The sequence below is a fragment of the Dromiciops gliroides genome, chromosome 3 (assembly GCF_019393635.1).
Source record: "Dromiciops gliroides isolate mDroGli1 chromosome 3, mDroGli1.pri, whole genome shotgun sequence".
NCBI lineage: Eukaryota > Metazoa > Chordata > Mammalia > Microbiotheria > Microbiotheriidae > Dromiciops > Dromiciops gliroides.
In genome coordinates, this window is record NC_057863.1 from 429,247,126 (window position 1) to 429,263,121 (window position 15,996).

Here is a 15,996-nt window from a genome sequence, read left to right on the forward strand (position 1 = left end):
ACAAGGGTGGAGCTCCAAGTCAAAAGACAAGGGTGGAGATGCCATAAGACTAGAATCCTGACCTGAGGTTACCTGAATCACAAGAATAGAATTATGACCCAAGTGACCTGAAAGAGTAAGGAAAAATAAGGGGGAATATTAAATTTAGCTTGATTGGCTTCACAAAACAGAATTAAAATTCAATTTTCAGTCTCACAAGATGACAATTTATGGAATAGTTCTATAGTTGTATTTTATCTACCTACTGTCTCCCATCATTTGATGTTGGCCTCTCATCCTTTCCCCAAAGATTATACAAAGGCTTGCTTTGCTCAAAAATTTTGAGACAATTTTGGAGCTTCTCTAGTAAGTCTGTCTGATATCATCATACATGTCTGTCTGTCTATCTAAGTATATATCTATCATCTTGGTCTTGTAGTTGGAGTACTGGTGGTCCTTAAATAATGTGAATTTTATAAACTTTTAGTATTAATAAGAAACTTAATATGTATAACAATATTAATCTTAATGTACATAATGACTTAAAGTTTATAGAAAACTTTCATATACATCATTTCATTTGATTTTCCCAATCAGCCTATGAGGTACTTAGAATATTACTAATCCCATTTTGCAGATGAGAAAACTGAAATCCTGAAAAAAGAAATTACTTCTCTAATGTAATACAGTTCTTATATGGTAAATCCTTCTGATTTATCAGGCAGAACTTTTTCCTTTAAATATATGCATATACATATATGTACATAATTATAAATAATATACATTTTTCAATTCATCAGCTTTTATTTCCTTTCTTCTCACCTCCTTTTTCCACTGAAAACCAAACCAAATCTTTATAACATTTGCAGAGTCAAGCAATACAAATTCCCAACATTGGCCATGTTTATAAAAACACATCTCTTTTTTTATATCTTCTAAAGGAATCCTTTCCCAACCCTTCTTAATTCTAGTACCTTATTTCTTTTAATTGTTCTCTATTTATCCTGTATACAGCTTGTTTATACACATATGTTTCTCTGTTGTCTTCCCCTTTAGTTTGTGGGTTCCTTAAAGGCAGGAACTGTTTTTAGCTTTTTTTATATGCCTAGCATTTAGCAAAGTCCCCAGAACATAGCACATGCTTAAGAAATGTTTACTGGGGGAAGCTAGGTGGCACAGTGGATAAAGCACTGGCCCTAGATTCAGGTCCTGAGCTCATATCTGGCCTCAGACACTTGATACTAGCTGTGTGACCCTGGGCAAGTCTAAGTGACCCTCATTGCCCCACCAAAAAAAAAGAAAAAAGAAAAGAAAGAAATATTTATTGATTGACTTATTATTGACTGATTGGGTCAATTGGTTCTCCGTCAGGCTATTAAAACACGTTGTTGGGGCAGCTAGGTGGTGCAGTGGATAGAGCACCGGCCCTGGAGTCAGGAGGACCTGAGTTCAAATCCGGCCTCAGACACTTGACACTCACTAGCTGTGTGACCCTGGGCAAGTCACTTAACCCCAATTGCCTCACCAAAAACAAACAAACAAACAAACACGTTGTCTTCCTGTTTACTCTATTAATTATAGAAATAAGCAAGACATATTTCCACATTGTAGTATATTATCCAAAAGCCAGAGGAACTTCCCAATATATTTTAATTGTAGAGCCAAGTAGATTTTTTTTTTTAAAATACAGAACAGAGAGACTGTGTCACCTTGCTAGAAAACCTTCACAGAACTTTGCAGTAAAATGTAGTTATGATCCCAAGGTTTGATTTATATGTTGAAGCCAATGAAGAGAAATGGATTTAATTTTTTTAAATGTGGCTAATGCTTGAATTAAGAAATCAAGGAGGGTTTAACATTTTAGCCACAAAACAGTGTCCATCTCAGAAAGGCTATGCAATTATGGAGAATGAATTTCAGGCTTCCAAGTCAAGTATCACTCATGTAGCTCAGAAATATCTAATACCTTGTAGAATCCAATATACTTCTTTTATGCACCCAGAATAGGAAGAGAGAACAGCTCATTAAAAAACAAGTAGACAACTATATGTTCTATAACACAATAAAATATGTCCTTGTATTTGTTTATTGATGACATTATCCAAAAGATAATTCAATGTTGCTTTTATTTACTAGCACTGGCTCAATGAACTGGAAATTTTAGCGATGGTTTTTGCAGCCGCCATCCATGATTATGAGCATACAGGGACCACCAACAACTTTCATATTCAGACCCGGTAAGTTCATTATAGTAAAATAATCACCTGCTCCCCACCTACCTACCCACAGTCACAAAACAGAAACTACTTAAGAGCACAGAATGTTAAGTTTTTGTCTTTGTATGCCCAGGACTTAGCACAGAACCTGATACTGGGTCACATACTCAGCATTTGGAAAATATGAAACTTGAAACCAGATTGCTTATCAACCATGCCATACTACTTCATATCTAGTAATAAATGTATATTTAGTCAAGCTGAATGATGCTTTTTTACCCAATTTAAATCTATTTTGTTAATTCCCATCCTTCCCTTAGCCCCATAAATGTGGATATTCTCTAAGGTTTAGTCCTCTGCCCTGTGTTCTTCTCTACTTAATCTTTCAGGTTACTGCCCAAGGACCAGTTTTAGCATTGCTTTCTCCAGTTATTCTTACACTCAGGTGCAAGATAAACCCATTCAGGCAAGGATGAAACAGGGACGCAGGGAATGTCACCTACCTCTATATGGATGACTCCTTATTCCCAATCTCCTCTTGTGCTCCAATTTCACATTTCTAGTCATTCTACTATCACCTGAAATTCAACAAACTCAAAGCTAAATCCACCCCCTCTAAATTATTCCTCATCTTGAATTCCATATTGCAAATAATTACCATATTACAGAGTTGGAAGAGATCTCAGAGGTTATGTATTCTAACTTCTTAAACTCTTTATCAACTCCTTACCTTTTTAATATCCTTGACAAGTAATGACTTGAAAGCCTCCAATGTCAGGGAATATACCATCTACAAAGGAAAAATGTTCCACTTTTGGACAGTTATATTAATTTCTTATATTGAATTGACATCTGCCTCCATTTAACTTTAGCATTTGTGTTCTCCCTTCTGGGATCAAACAGCAAAATACAAATCTTCCTTTAGATGGCTTAAAACAAGGATCATGTTCCATCTTGTCTTCTCTTTCCCAGGATGTGATGTCCATGCTTTCTTTAACCTATGATCATGTGAGAGGCGTTCAGGTCTCTTCACCATCATGATTGGAGCTTTAGACATGTTTCAACTTGTCAGTTACCTTCCTTTCTAAAAATGTGGCACAGTGAAATGAATGCAATACTCTAAATGTCGAGTGATCTTTAAACATTTGGAAACCAATACTATAGATTCTAATCTCTTTTGGTTGATGACTGACAATAACATGTTTGGTGAGAGCTGTGAGAGAAGGGGCTGCTTTTTGCCTTCCCTAGCATGGCACGTGGCACATAATAGGTGCCTAATAAATGCTTATTTACTAACTGAAGACAATTCCTTATTGAGGCAATAAGGCATTATATATAGAATTTTGACACTGGAATCAGATAAGCTGAGGTTCAAACTCGACCTCTGATCACACACTAACTTTGTGACTGTGGGCAAACTCTCTGAGCTTCAGTTTCCCAAGCAGTAAAGTGAGTGTAACAATTTATCTTCTTTATCTCACAGGGATATTCTGAGGCTCAAATGAGATAATGCATGCAAAACTCTTGGAAAAATTTAAAGTTAAAATGTTATCCTATATATGTAATATTTAAAGAAATCATTTGTCCCCTCCTAGATCCCCTTGTCTTATCCTTATCTCAATTAAGCCAATGACTTAAAATTTAAATAAAATGAATTGTTACAACAACCTTTCAAGAAATGATATGCGATATCTGTTGTACTGCCCGCTTTATATTATTGAGCAAAATATATAAAAGGAAACTATTGCTCACCTGCATACCCTATGTTCCAGTCATATTTGAATATTTACCATTTTCTAAGTACATCCTACTTTTTTGAGGCAACTAAGATTAAGTGACTTGTTCAGGGTCACATAGCTAGTAAGCATCCTGAGGCTGGTTTTGAACTAAGGTTCTCCCAACTCCACTGCCAGTGTTCTCTCCACTGTGCCACTAAGCTGTGCCTTTTCCAAGCTACTTTTGCTCACCACATTGCATCTTCATCTGTAATGTTGCCCCATTCTGCTGTGGAATCCATAAACCTTGTTCAAAGCCTGCTATACAATCTAAAGGGAAGCATACTAGATTTGGACTTTGTGTCTCAGTTTCCTCATCTGCAAAATGAGAGGACTGAGGTGATCACTAAAGTTCCTTCTGGCTCTAAATCTATTATCTCGACTCAAATGCCTTCCCTTCCATGAAGCCTTATCTGGTTTCCCGAAAATGGAAATGACCTATCTTTCCTCTCAATTGTGATAATATTTCATGCCTCTCCCATTTCACACTTTAATTGGGGTTATATTTAGACAGTATGTATTATCTTTCTTTTTGTTGTTGTTGTTCAGTTGTGTCTGACTCTGTGACCCCATTTGGGGTTTTCTTGGTAATGATACTGGAGTGGTTTACCATTTCCTTCACCAGCTTATTTGACAAATGAGGAAACTGAGACCAGCAAGGTTAAGTGACTTGCCCAGGGTCACACAGCTAGTATCTGAGGCTGGATTTGAACTCAGGAAGGTTACTTACTGGTTTCTCATTTCATGCAAGACAATGGTTATATCTTCTTTGTGTCTCCCCTCAGCAGCCAGCATAATAACTTGTAAATTGCAAGCAATCAACAAATATTTATTTATTGGCTCAATGGACAAATGAATGTTATATTTAAACCAGAGGTACAAAAAACAAAGAGAAAAAGAGATGAAACAATAAGCATATGCAGTGTGCAATCAGATAAAGGTTTTTAATAAGATGGAAATCCTGGTCAGTTTAAATGAAAATAAAGTTAGATTCCCTAATAATGCCCCGGTAAGATAATTACTCTGTATTAGAGGATAAATAAAACAATATTTTATTTTGTCTTTACCTATCTCTTAACTGTTTATTAGTTAGGTTTCCAGAAAGAAAGATTAGACACTTTATGTAGATAATTATTTCAATCCCTACACATGAGACTGAAGAGTATTTGAAGAATGATTCCATATATGACATCAATGCAAGGGCACAGCATTATTTTCCCCTTTCTTTTTCTTTCCCCCTACACACACACACACACACACGTACCACCAATACTTTTGTATCCTGTCTACCTACATATGAACCTGAATATGAGAGGCAGCATGGAGTAGTGGCTGAAATACTTACCTCAGAGCCAGGAAGACCGGGGTTTGAATGCTGCCTCTGATATATACCTATGACTATGGATGAGTCACTTGACTTCTCAGTCTTCCAGGTGACTCTCTAAAACTAAAAGTTGCAGAAAGGATGTCGATCTGTATTGGCAGAGGGAGTTTCCTTTTCAATCATGAGTTCCCAATATCGGTGAAATTTTAGGTCAAGTCTCTATCCTCTATCCATTCAAAAAGAAGCCTTCTTGACATGAAGCCAAAGATTTGTGAATTATACTCTGTTTTCAGTTTCCACATTTGGAGTTAGACCATTTCCAGTGTAGAAAACTCATGAAACTAGGAATGTACAATTCAGAGCTTCGCAGTTCCATCATGCTTAAGAATGAATGAATGAGAGGTCAAGTGCTTGAGAACCCAGTTAAAAAATTGGCTTTGAAGTCAATGTTGATATGAATTATGAAGTCCTTAAATCACAGCAAAATAAAACAGAAGGGGCAGTAATTTCCTCTTTTCAGGATGAGACTGTCAAGTCATATATTACCATGGATACTGGGTCTTGCTTGGAGTCCTGCTCTTTTCTTAGCATGTTGAGAACGTTGTAAAAAGTCCCTACCACCACCAAAGGCACTTTTTTCTCAGCATCCTATTAGATTTATGAGATGCAGTAGTGCCCAATCCTTCTTCACAACTAAATCTAGCCTTTCAAAATAATTTCTATTTGTTTCTGAAAGCAAGATATAATGGCATTTGGAGTCATATCACATCATAACACTGACAAAAACTGCTATGATTAGTTATGTGGGTCAACAGTGCCTGCATTTAAAGAAATTTTATATGCATATATATGTTTGTGCGTGGGAAATCTTACATTTTCCCATGATGTCAGTGAGAGACTGGAAATAAACAGAGATATATTACTCAAGGCAGCTCTATTTCATTCTGCCTTAAACAAACACTGTCTATTTGCTTTTATTTTGTACTTTTCTTGATATTAGTTTTCAGTTCTTATTTTAAATGAGTTATGTGCTGAATGTATATAGTCATCTTTTTGACAGTCATGGTCACATAGCCTTAAAATGGAGGAGTTGAAATAGGCCTCAGGAGGTCATTTAGTTCAACTAGTTCATTTTAGACTTGAGGAAACTAAGTATAGAGAATCCAGTTATGGTTGAAATGAAAGACTCTGAGTATCCTATTTATACCAAAGGCCCCTTCTTTTTTTAATGGGGGGTGAGAAGAATGTATCTTAGCCCTCCTTTCATTGATTCCTTGATATATATTCAGGATCAAGTCAGACATTTGGGCAACCAATATTATGGAAAGAACCTATACACTATGCAAGACCTTGGGAAATGTGGGAGAGAGGAGTCAGAGGGCAGAGGAGAATGTTGAGATGATGAATTAAGTATCTGATCTGTGGGAGAGAGGCAGGGTCTGATGAAATGATATGTGGCAGATAAAGAATTCATCCCATCTTCAGCAAGAAGTTTTTCCTGCCTACCCTCCCACTCCCACTTTAATGTTAGTGTCTTCCCTCTGTGATTCTCTTTATTTTATCCTGTTTATATCTTGTGTGTACATAGTTGATTACATGTTGTCTCTCCCCATTAGATCCTTGAGGATAGCAATTGGTTTTGCCTTTCTTTGTATTTCCATTGCCTAGCACAGTTCTTGGCACATCATAGTAGATGCTTGATGACTTGACTCACCTGTCATTAATCAATGCCCCTGCATAGCTTTCATTTTTATCAGCATGAGTGGAACTACTGCTTCACAATGGTAGCCTCCTTCTTTTGTTCTTATAAAATGACCTGATAAGATAAAATAGCAGTGATAGGGGAGCACAGTGCTCCATCACAAAGCTAATAAAGCATGATGATCTGTTGGAAATTTAAATCCATTAATTATACACAAAGAAGGGTAGTCCTTCATTTGTCATGGTCATACAGAGGAGGACTAGAAATCCTCCCTGGAGATATTTAAGTTTGTGGGACTAACTGGATCCAGAAGAGATGGTGACAGTGTAGTAGAAAAAGTACTGGAATAGGGGTCAACATAAGAACTGAGTTAATTTCTCAGCCTTGCCAGGTGTTATTTGTGTGACCCTGAGCAAATCAGTCAGACTTCTTGAAGCTCCAATGTTAATGCATAAAATGAGGTAACTGGGTAAATTGGATGAAATATTCACTAAGGTGCCTTCTGGATCTAACAGTTCTGGGATTATGAGTTATCTCTTTGCATGGATGTTCTCTGAAGAGGGAATATCTGTTCTCCAAAAATAATCTCAGCTATTAAAGACTGTACTATGTGTTTCAATAATAAGGGTTTTATGGTTTGGGGGAGATAGATGATGGGTAGATAGAGAGATATAGAGATATATAATTAGTCAAGTCAAATGAGCAAGTTTTCATTAAATGCTTACTATGTTCTAGGCGCTGTGTTTAGTACAAGGAATACAAATGCAAGCAAAAAGAAAGATAGCCCCTGCCCTCAAGGAGCTTAAATTCTAACAGAAGGAAGATAATATGTAAAAATGTGGTTCATTTGAAACGTATGGTTTATTATTAGTAATTCATGGCAAGTAGGAGTCTTGGATAAGTGACAATATTTACTTGGTTATAATGATTACATTACTAAATTGACAAAGTAATAAAAGGAGTTGTGATGGAAATAGTTGAAGATATAATAAGAAGCCAGGCCACAATAGGCTGTTAATATTTTTCCCCTCAGTAAATCCTCTTTCCTCCCAACATTTCTTCTTTAAAAACAGCAAACTTTGCTTTCCCTAATTTATATACTTTTAGAAAATAAATCAAATGCAGTGAATCCAAACTACATTAAGATAGGCATGTTGTCCAGAGTAAGAGAGGTACTTTTGGCGTATTCTGTCCTGCTCAGATCACATGTGGAATATTGTTTTCATTTCTATATACTCCACTTTGGAAAAGACATTTATCTACTACTGGGTTTGCTCAGATTTCTTTGGTGTAGGGACCTACTGGTGAATAACTTTTACCAATGAAGATTGGCAGCTTCCCTGTAACACATACTCTCAGAGTCACCAGAAGCATGATGAGGTTAAACTTCTCACAGGGCTAGTATAAATAGGAAGTGGGATTTGAACTCAGACCTCTTTACTCCAAGGCCAGGTCTCCATTCACGAAGGTACTTTGCAATAAAATCACAGCTCTGATTAAAAAAAAAATTAAGTATTTTGATTATAGGTTGAAAGTGGGATATATTAACACAATTTATCATTTATTTTTAACTAGATTATGCAAAATCAGATCAAATGCTAGGACATTTAGAGGGCTAAATGATAATTACATTACAAAGGGAAAGTCACATTAAAAGACACCCATAATATTGATTTTTAAAAAATAATATTTCTAATACTTCTATGTTCATTTTTGTACCTAGGTCAGATGTTGCAATTTTATATAATGATCGTTCTGTCCTGGAAAATCATCACGTGAGTGCAGTGTATAAGCTAATGCAAGAGGAAGAAATGAACATCTTGGCAAATTTATCTAAAGATGACTGGAGGTAAGTCCTAAAGAATCCCAGGGAAGTTCACTCAAGCAATTGTCTTCATCTTCTCCGTCTTTATCACTAAACAGAGCTTATTCTTTTTTTTCCCTTTTTTTTTTTTTTTTGGTGAGGCAATTGGGGTTAAGTGACTTTCTCAGGGTCACACATCTAGTAAGTGTTAAATGTCTGAGGCTGGATTTGAACTCGGGTCCTCCTGAATCCAGGGCTGATGCTCTATCCACTGTCCAACCTAGCTGCCTCAACAGAGCTTATTCTTTAAAGACATTTGCCAGTTTGGGGAAATATTTTTGCATGTGAAGAGAATTCACAATCTTAAAAGCTATAAGTAAGGGAACTTCAAGAAACTGACAAATTCTGGAGACTGTAGAACTTTGCTAGAAAACATCTTCACTCACGAGTTTTGGGCTTTTACATTTCTCTTGAGAGTTTGACACTAAAAAATAATCATACAGACATTCAGTATCACTAGAAATATTATTGAAAATGAAGTTCTATTATACTTTAGTACCCTTAACCTATTGTAGGCTCTCTCTAGAAAACAGTACTTATTAGGAGGGGTATGTGTGTGTGTGTGTGTGTTTAATGATTATACAGATAGATACACTATGTTCTGAGGGATATTCATGTTATATAAGTCATGTATAATAATACATTAAAAATCTACAAAAAATCAATTATACTGAGAATATTCTTGAATAATGGCAGAATAAATTGGTCATTTTAGTCAGTTGTAAGAAAAGAATAAATCAGTTATTTGTTGGCATAGAGAACAAGTGGTTAATTGATTCTCCCTCCCCCCACCCCAACTAATTTGCTAGTTATTTTGGCATTCTGTAGAGGCATAAACTAAGTTAGTAGAAAATAAATTTTTCTGAGACATGATTATAACAACGATTTGCAAATGCAAATTGATGACTATTTATTGGGAGGTTCTCACTAAACATCTAGAGTTTGGGAAAAGAATTCTAACAATAGGAAGGGTTGATCTACAGAGAATTATAGGCCATCAAGGGAACTTCCGAAGAATTCTACTCACAAGTTCTTGGAAAACTCAACATTTTTCTATTACTCCAGGTTCTGTCTTTTTAAATTCCTTACCCCTAGCTAGTAACTACAAGATGCTGTCACCATTATGGTGAGTCCAACAGATCATTCAACAATATTTATGTAATAAATACATAAGGAGCAGCTAGGTGGTGCAGTGGATAGAGCACCGGCCCTGGAGTCAGGAGTACCTGAGTTCAAATCCGGCCTCAGACACTTAACACTTACTAGCTGTGTGACCCTGGGCAAGTCACTTAACCCCAATTGCCTCAGTAAAAAAACAAAATAAAAAACCAAAAATAAATACATAAAATGTTACAGATGCTGTGCTAAGTTCTGGTGAAACAAAGACAAAAATTAAACAGTCCCTGCCCTCGAGGAGTGATGGAAGACAATATGTGTATATAAAAGTATGTAAAAATAAATACAAAATGATGCTGGGGATAGGTTAGAGATGTGAGCTGGTGCTTGAGTTGAGACTTGAATGAAATGAGCAATTCCAAGAAGCAAAGGTGACAAGGGAGTTTATTCAAGTTGTAGGCATAGAAACAGGAGATAAAGCTTGAAGAGCAGTAAGAAAGTCAAGTTTGACTTGACCAGAGAGTATGTGAAGAAAAATAATGTATAATAGGGCTGGAAATGTAGGTTAGAACCAAGTTGAGAAAGGTTTTGAGTGTCAAACAGCATTCTGTATTTATGTTTTATCCTAGAGGCAATTAAGAGCCATTGGAATTTATTGGGAAAGGGAGTGATGTTGCTGAGCCCGTGCTTTAAGTCCCATGAGAGTTCACCAAACTTCTGTCTCCTATCTCTATATTTACTTCCCACTAAAAATGTCACCCATGGAGGATTAATATTCCCCAAGGGGTGATTTTGGAACAACATCAGAATGGCCCAGGTCCCTTTCTTGTCTAGGATTCTAGTCTTATTCCCTAATAAAAATCTATTTCTAAGCAGGATGTTGACACCACAGTGCTTCAGATGAAAACACAGAAAATCCTCTAAAACCAAAGTGGCTACATGAAAAGATTATTCATAGACTTCTTTAACTAGCCCTAGATTCCGACCTTCTTATTCTCAATTGGCTCAATGATGCTCTGGGTCTCTGACAGAAATTTCTTCATTTGAAATAATGACCCCCATTGGCTACAGGGAATCTTAATTATGATGTGTGTTTTAGTAGAATTGCTGATATCGTAGTCAACTAATTTGAGTGTCAAGGTGGCCAGTTGCAAGGGTTAGTTTTCTCAAGTCAATTTGTTTATCTATATATGACATAGTTGATAGAGTGCTAGACTCAGAATCAGAAAGACCTGGGTTTAAATGTCATCTTGGATTTTGCTAGTTATATGACCTTGGACAGGTCAGTTAATCACCATGTACCTCCAAAACATGAGAAATCATCCAATTCTACCCCCTCCATTTTACAGATGACAAAACTGAGGCTTAAAGAACTAAAAATATGGCCTTGTTTAAGAACTTACAGGGAGCTGGTGACAGAGCAAAAGCATGAACCTATATCAATGTTCAGCACTCTTTCCATTATACCATTAACACAAGCAGAATTCTGCAACTTACTGCCATACTGCCTTACATACTTTCCTCCCACCATAATAATAATAATGATAATAACAATAATACATTTTTCTAAGTTTATAATTTATAAAGAATGTTCTTCACAACAATCCTCTGTGTATAATTGTACTATTAATGACATCCCCATCATATGGAAGAGGAAACCAAAGCTCAGAAAGATGAGTGGTTATCTAGGGCGATATATATTTCATAAGTAGCTGATCTGGGAGTCATACCACACAGGGCCCTCCTGGATCCAAATCTAATGCACTTCCACTGTACCACACTGTCTGAGAAGGGGAAAACACACACACACATGTATGTGCACATGCACGCATTTACATATTTGAATTTGTTCAGCCATTTCAGTTGTGTCTTCATAATCCTATTTGGGATTTTCTTGGCAAAAATACTGGACAGGTTTGCCATTTTCTTCTCCAGCTCATTTTATAGATGACGAAACTGAGGTAAATAAAGTTAAGTGACTTGTCCAGAGTCACTCAGTAAGTGTCTGAGACCAGATCTGAACTCAGGACAATGATTCTTCCTGACTCCAGGCTTGGTTCTCTATTTTACCACTTAGTAGATGATAGATAGATAGATAGATAGATAGATAGATAGATAGATAGATAGATAGATAGATAGATAGATAGATGATAGATAGATAGATAGATAAATAGATGGATGTATGGACAGATAAAATATCTAGATATACTTATACACATATATATATTTTCTAATGTTGTATATCTAAGAAGTTACTGACATGATCCTATTCAATTAGACATTTTTTTAACAGTTTGTCATCCAAATTGTCTCAGCAGTACACCTTTGGAGATCATTCAAGTTGAACCTCTGACCTTAGTTACTCTCACTTTATTAGACTTTAACTATATTAACACAATGTCATATATATGAAATTTGGGTTTTAGGAAAGTATTCTGTGGCCTCATGCACAGAAGTTAACATTGGATTCCCTGGAGCTTACACATATTTGCAGAGTCAATCTCCTTGGCAGACTCATTCTTTAGTCAGAGGAATTAGCAGTCCTTCTCCTCTAGGATGTGACAATAACCCCGCCTTATTCACAGATTCATTGCTGAAGCATCAGTTTGGTAGTTCAGGTGTTCATAGGAAATATTGGTTCCCAGGGCCTCAGAGCTTAGTCACAGAGCTCTAGTTCAATTTGCAATTTGTCTCAGCCCCAGGAAGAAGGTGTAGAAACAGAAGAAGAGGAAATGGAATTTAGGAAAGAAAATTGAAGCAAGGAAATTAAAAGATTCACATTTGCTAAAATATTTGCTAAAAGTCAGGATTGCAGTTTTGGGGTTGCCATTAACTAGTTACCTGACCTTTGTACATGGAGTCAGCTTAGAACTGCAGAGTACTTGGCTTAGAGTCCAAAAGTTCAAATAATGCTTTTGATTCTTAGTTGTTAGATCCTGGGCAATTCACTTAACCTTTATCTGCCTCAGGCAATTCCTTGGGACTTAGAGTTATCATCTTCTTTGGTTGAAAAATTTCCCACACCCTGAAAAAAATCCTTTTCCTATGATTTTGACTCAGTTTTGTGAGCCTCAGTTTCCTCCTTTGCCATTCCTTTGTATTTCATCTCACACAGAACTTAGACTCACAGTCTTCTGCTAATGTGTGTACCTTCTTTCAAGAAGGCCCCATTTCAAAGTTCTAAGTCTTCAACCCTTCTCCTCTGCTCCCCAAATCATCTCTTAGGTCATTCACTCTTTAGGGCCCTAGAAAGCAGTGTCAAATCCAAGAGGGTTGCTTTTTTGCATGCTCAAACAATTTTGTGGAACGGATGCAATTTTTTTCCCCCTCGAGGATGACTTAAAATGGTTTCATTTGAAATAAAGTCATAGATGTAAAGAGTTTCTTTCTTCTTGGGACCTATGTCAAGTAATTTAATTCTCAAGCAATAGTTTTTTTTTGCCTGCCTAATCCATCAAGACTATAAAGATTACAATGATGATGGCCCTTTAAATTACAATTAACAGCAATAATGTGCCCATCTATCTTCAGAAAGAAAAAAATGTGATTAACATTGGTGAAGCAAATGTTCTGTGACAAGTGAGTAAGATGCTAAATGAATCACCCTCCTTTGAATGTCTTACAGGGATCTTCGGCACCTGGTTATTGAGATGGTTTTATCTACTGATATGTCAGGTCATTTCCAGCAAATTAAAACAATTAGGAGCACTTTGCAGCAGCCAGAGGGGTAGGTTTCTTTTTTTTTTTTCCTTTGTTGTCTTTGTCATCTTGAAACACTTATATTTTTAATCAGTTTTTAGTGGGGCTCTAGGAATGATAGACATCTTTTCAAAGGTGCCTTTGTTCTAATAATCAGACCATGTCCTTGATTTCATAGGATAGACAAAGCCAAAGCCATGTCCCTGATTCTCCATGCTGCAGACATAAGCCATCCAGCAAAATCCTGGGAACTGCACCATCGATGGACCATGGCACTGATGGAAGAATTTTTTCGACAGGTGCCTATTTCTAACTATGTGAAAATATTTCAGTCAGTCAATAAACATTTATCAAGCACCTACTATGTGCCAGGCACTGTGCTAAGCACTGGGAATGCAAAGAAAGGCAAAAGACAGTCTCTATCCTCCAGGGACTCACAGTCTGATGAGGGAAACAACACATAAAAAGAAACTGAAAACCAAGGCCGTGAAAAGGGATAAGGGGGAGGGAAGGTACTTGGCAGGGTAAGGGGATGGGCGGGGTAGGGAGGATGATGAAGTTCTACAGCCTGGTAGGGAATGATGAGGGAGCAGCCCTTCAGAAACTGAGGAAGAACTCTTCAATGAACACCCTCCACTTTCTATGATGAGACTAAAGAAGGGGTCCCCAGGGCCAGAGAGTACTGAGGATGTATGAGTTTAAGAGTTGATGTGATGGGGGCAACTAAGTGGTACAGTGGATAAAGCACCCGCCCTGGATTCAGGAGGACCTGAGTTCAAATCCGGCCTCAGACACTTGACACTGGCTGTGTGACCTTGGGCAATTCAACCCTCATTGCCCCGGGGAAAAAAAAATTGATGTGATCTTGAAGGAACAACATTTTCTGGAGACAATAAAGAAGCCTATGAGAGCAGCCAGGTGGGAAAATTGCAAATTCTCTGGACCCCATATGGGGACATGTAACTGAATGTGGAGTTTGCAAAAAATTTGGCAACAATAAAATGTCATGTATACCTGTTATATATACCTATATACCTGGCATCACTTAAAAATTTCTTGGGTGAAAAGGGGTTGTGAGTGAAAAAAAGTTTAAGAAGCCCTGGAATAGAACATTATCATGAAGTATCCAGGTCATACAATTTAGGGGGCAGTTGGTTGATTTCTGTTATAATCTGGCTCTTCTAAATTGTCTTTACTGTCTTAGTGAGTTTTAGCATCTTAGAGTCTATGGGATCATTCTATTTGACATTTTAGGAAGCTCTTCTTACCGAGGACACAAATCCCCAAGCAAAAGACTATAGTAATAAGGGTTAGAGTTGTCCAAAGGCCCAAAAGCTCAGAGATAAATAGACAAACAGGCAGAGAGAGAGAGAGAGTGCATTCATAAAAGGTAGCATAGGGTAGCAAATGGAAGGTCTACCTTATAGCCAGGAGAAATCTTATTCAAGCACTGCTGCTGACATATTTGTTATTGTTGTTCAGTCACTAAATCATGGTTGACTCTATGTGACCCTATGGACTTTGTTCATGGGGTTTTCTTGGCAAAGATACTGAAGTGGTTTGACATTTCTTTCTCTGGACGAGGAACTGAGACAAATAGGGGTTAAGGGACTTTCTCAGGGTCACACAACTAGTAAGTATCTGAGGCTGGATTTTTATTCAGATCTTCCTGACTCCAGGCCCAAGGCTCTACCCACTGTACCACCTAGCTGCCACTGACACATAGCAACAACTCCTCAAAGCTCTCTAGGACTATAAATTATAGAAGATGTGCTAATCTGCATGGTAGCATGAGTTTCTAGAACAGGAATTTCTCCACATGGATGCAGTCATGGGTCTAGACCAATACATAGATATTTGCACATGTATTATTTATCTAAATGCATATATGTATATGTGCATGTGTATGTCTATGTCTATGCACACATAAGGACATATGCATATAACTATTTCACAGACCATTTGTGGTGCATATCATGGTATCCTAGGACCCTCAGAGATTGATAATAGTATTAGTCAATTTGATTTCTAGAAAAATTCAGACCTTTCAGGGAAAGATTCTTATCCCAGCAAAGACTGAAGATTACTATTATAGGGTTGTAATTACAGATTTAAAAGAGACCTTATTAAAAGGTCTAAATTTGGAAGTGGGAAGAGACTTAGGTAATTGAGTTAAACTACTTCATTTTGCAGATAAGGAAACTGAGGTCCTAGGAAGTGCCCAAAGTTATATAAGTGGCAGTAGGCAATAGTGGCAAAATTGGATTTAGGATCCAGGGCTTATGACTCCGGTGTGTTGTTCTGTGTTTTGATAACATTCC

General features: G+C 37.0%; 1 protein-coding gene across 3 annotated transcripts in view; it reads left to right on the forward strand.

Moving 5' to 3' along the window:
• Positions 1-15,996, forward strand: part of PDE1A (phosphodiesterase 1A) — a 485,907-nt gene that overhangs the window by 385,348 nt on the left and 84,563 nt on the right. For all 3 annotated transcript variants that reach the window (XM_043996942.1, XM_043996940.1, XM_043996941.1), the window contains exons 8-11: positions 2,116-2,216; positions 8,720-8,845; positions 13,602-13,703; positions 13,854-13,974. In XM_043996942.1, the coding sequence (XP_043852877.1) occupies positions 2,116-2,216; positions 8,720-8,845; positions 13,602-13,703; positions 13,854-13,974 (450 nt within the window). The remainder of the gene's footprint in view (positions 1-2,115; positions 2,217-8,719; positions 8,846-13,601; positions 13,704-13,853; positions 13,975-15,996) is intronic.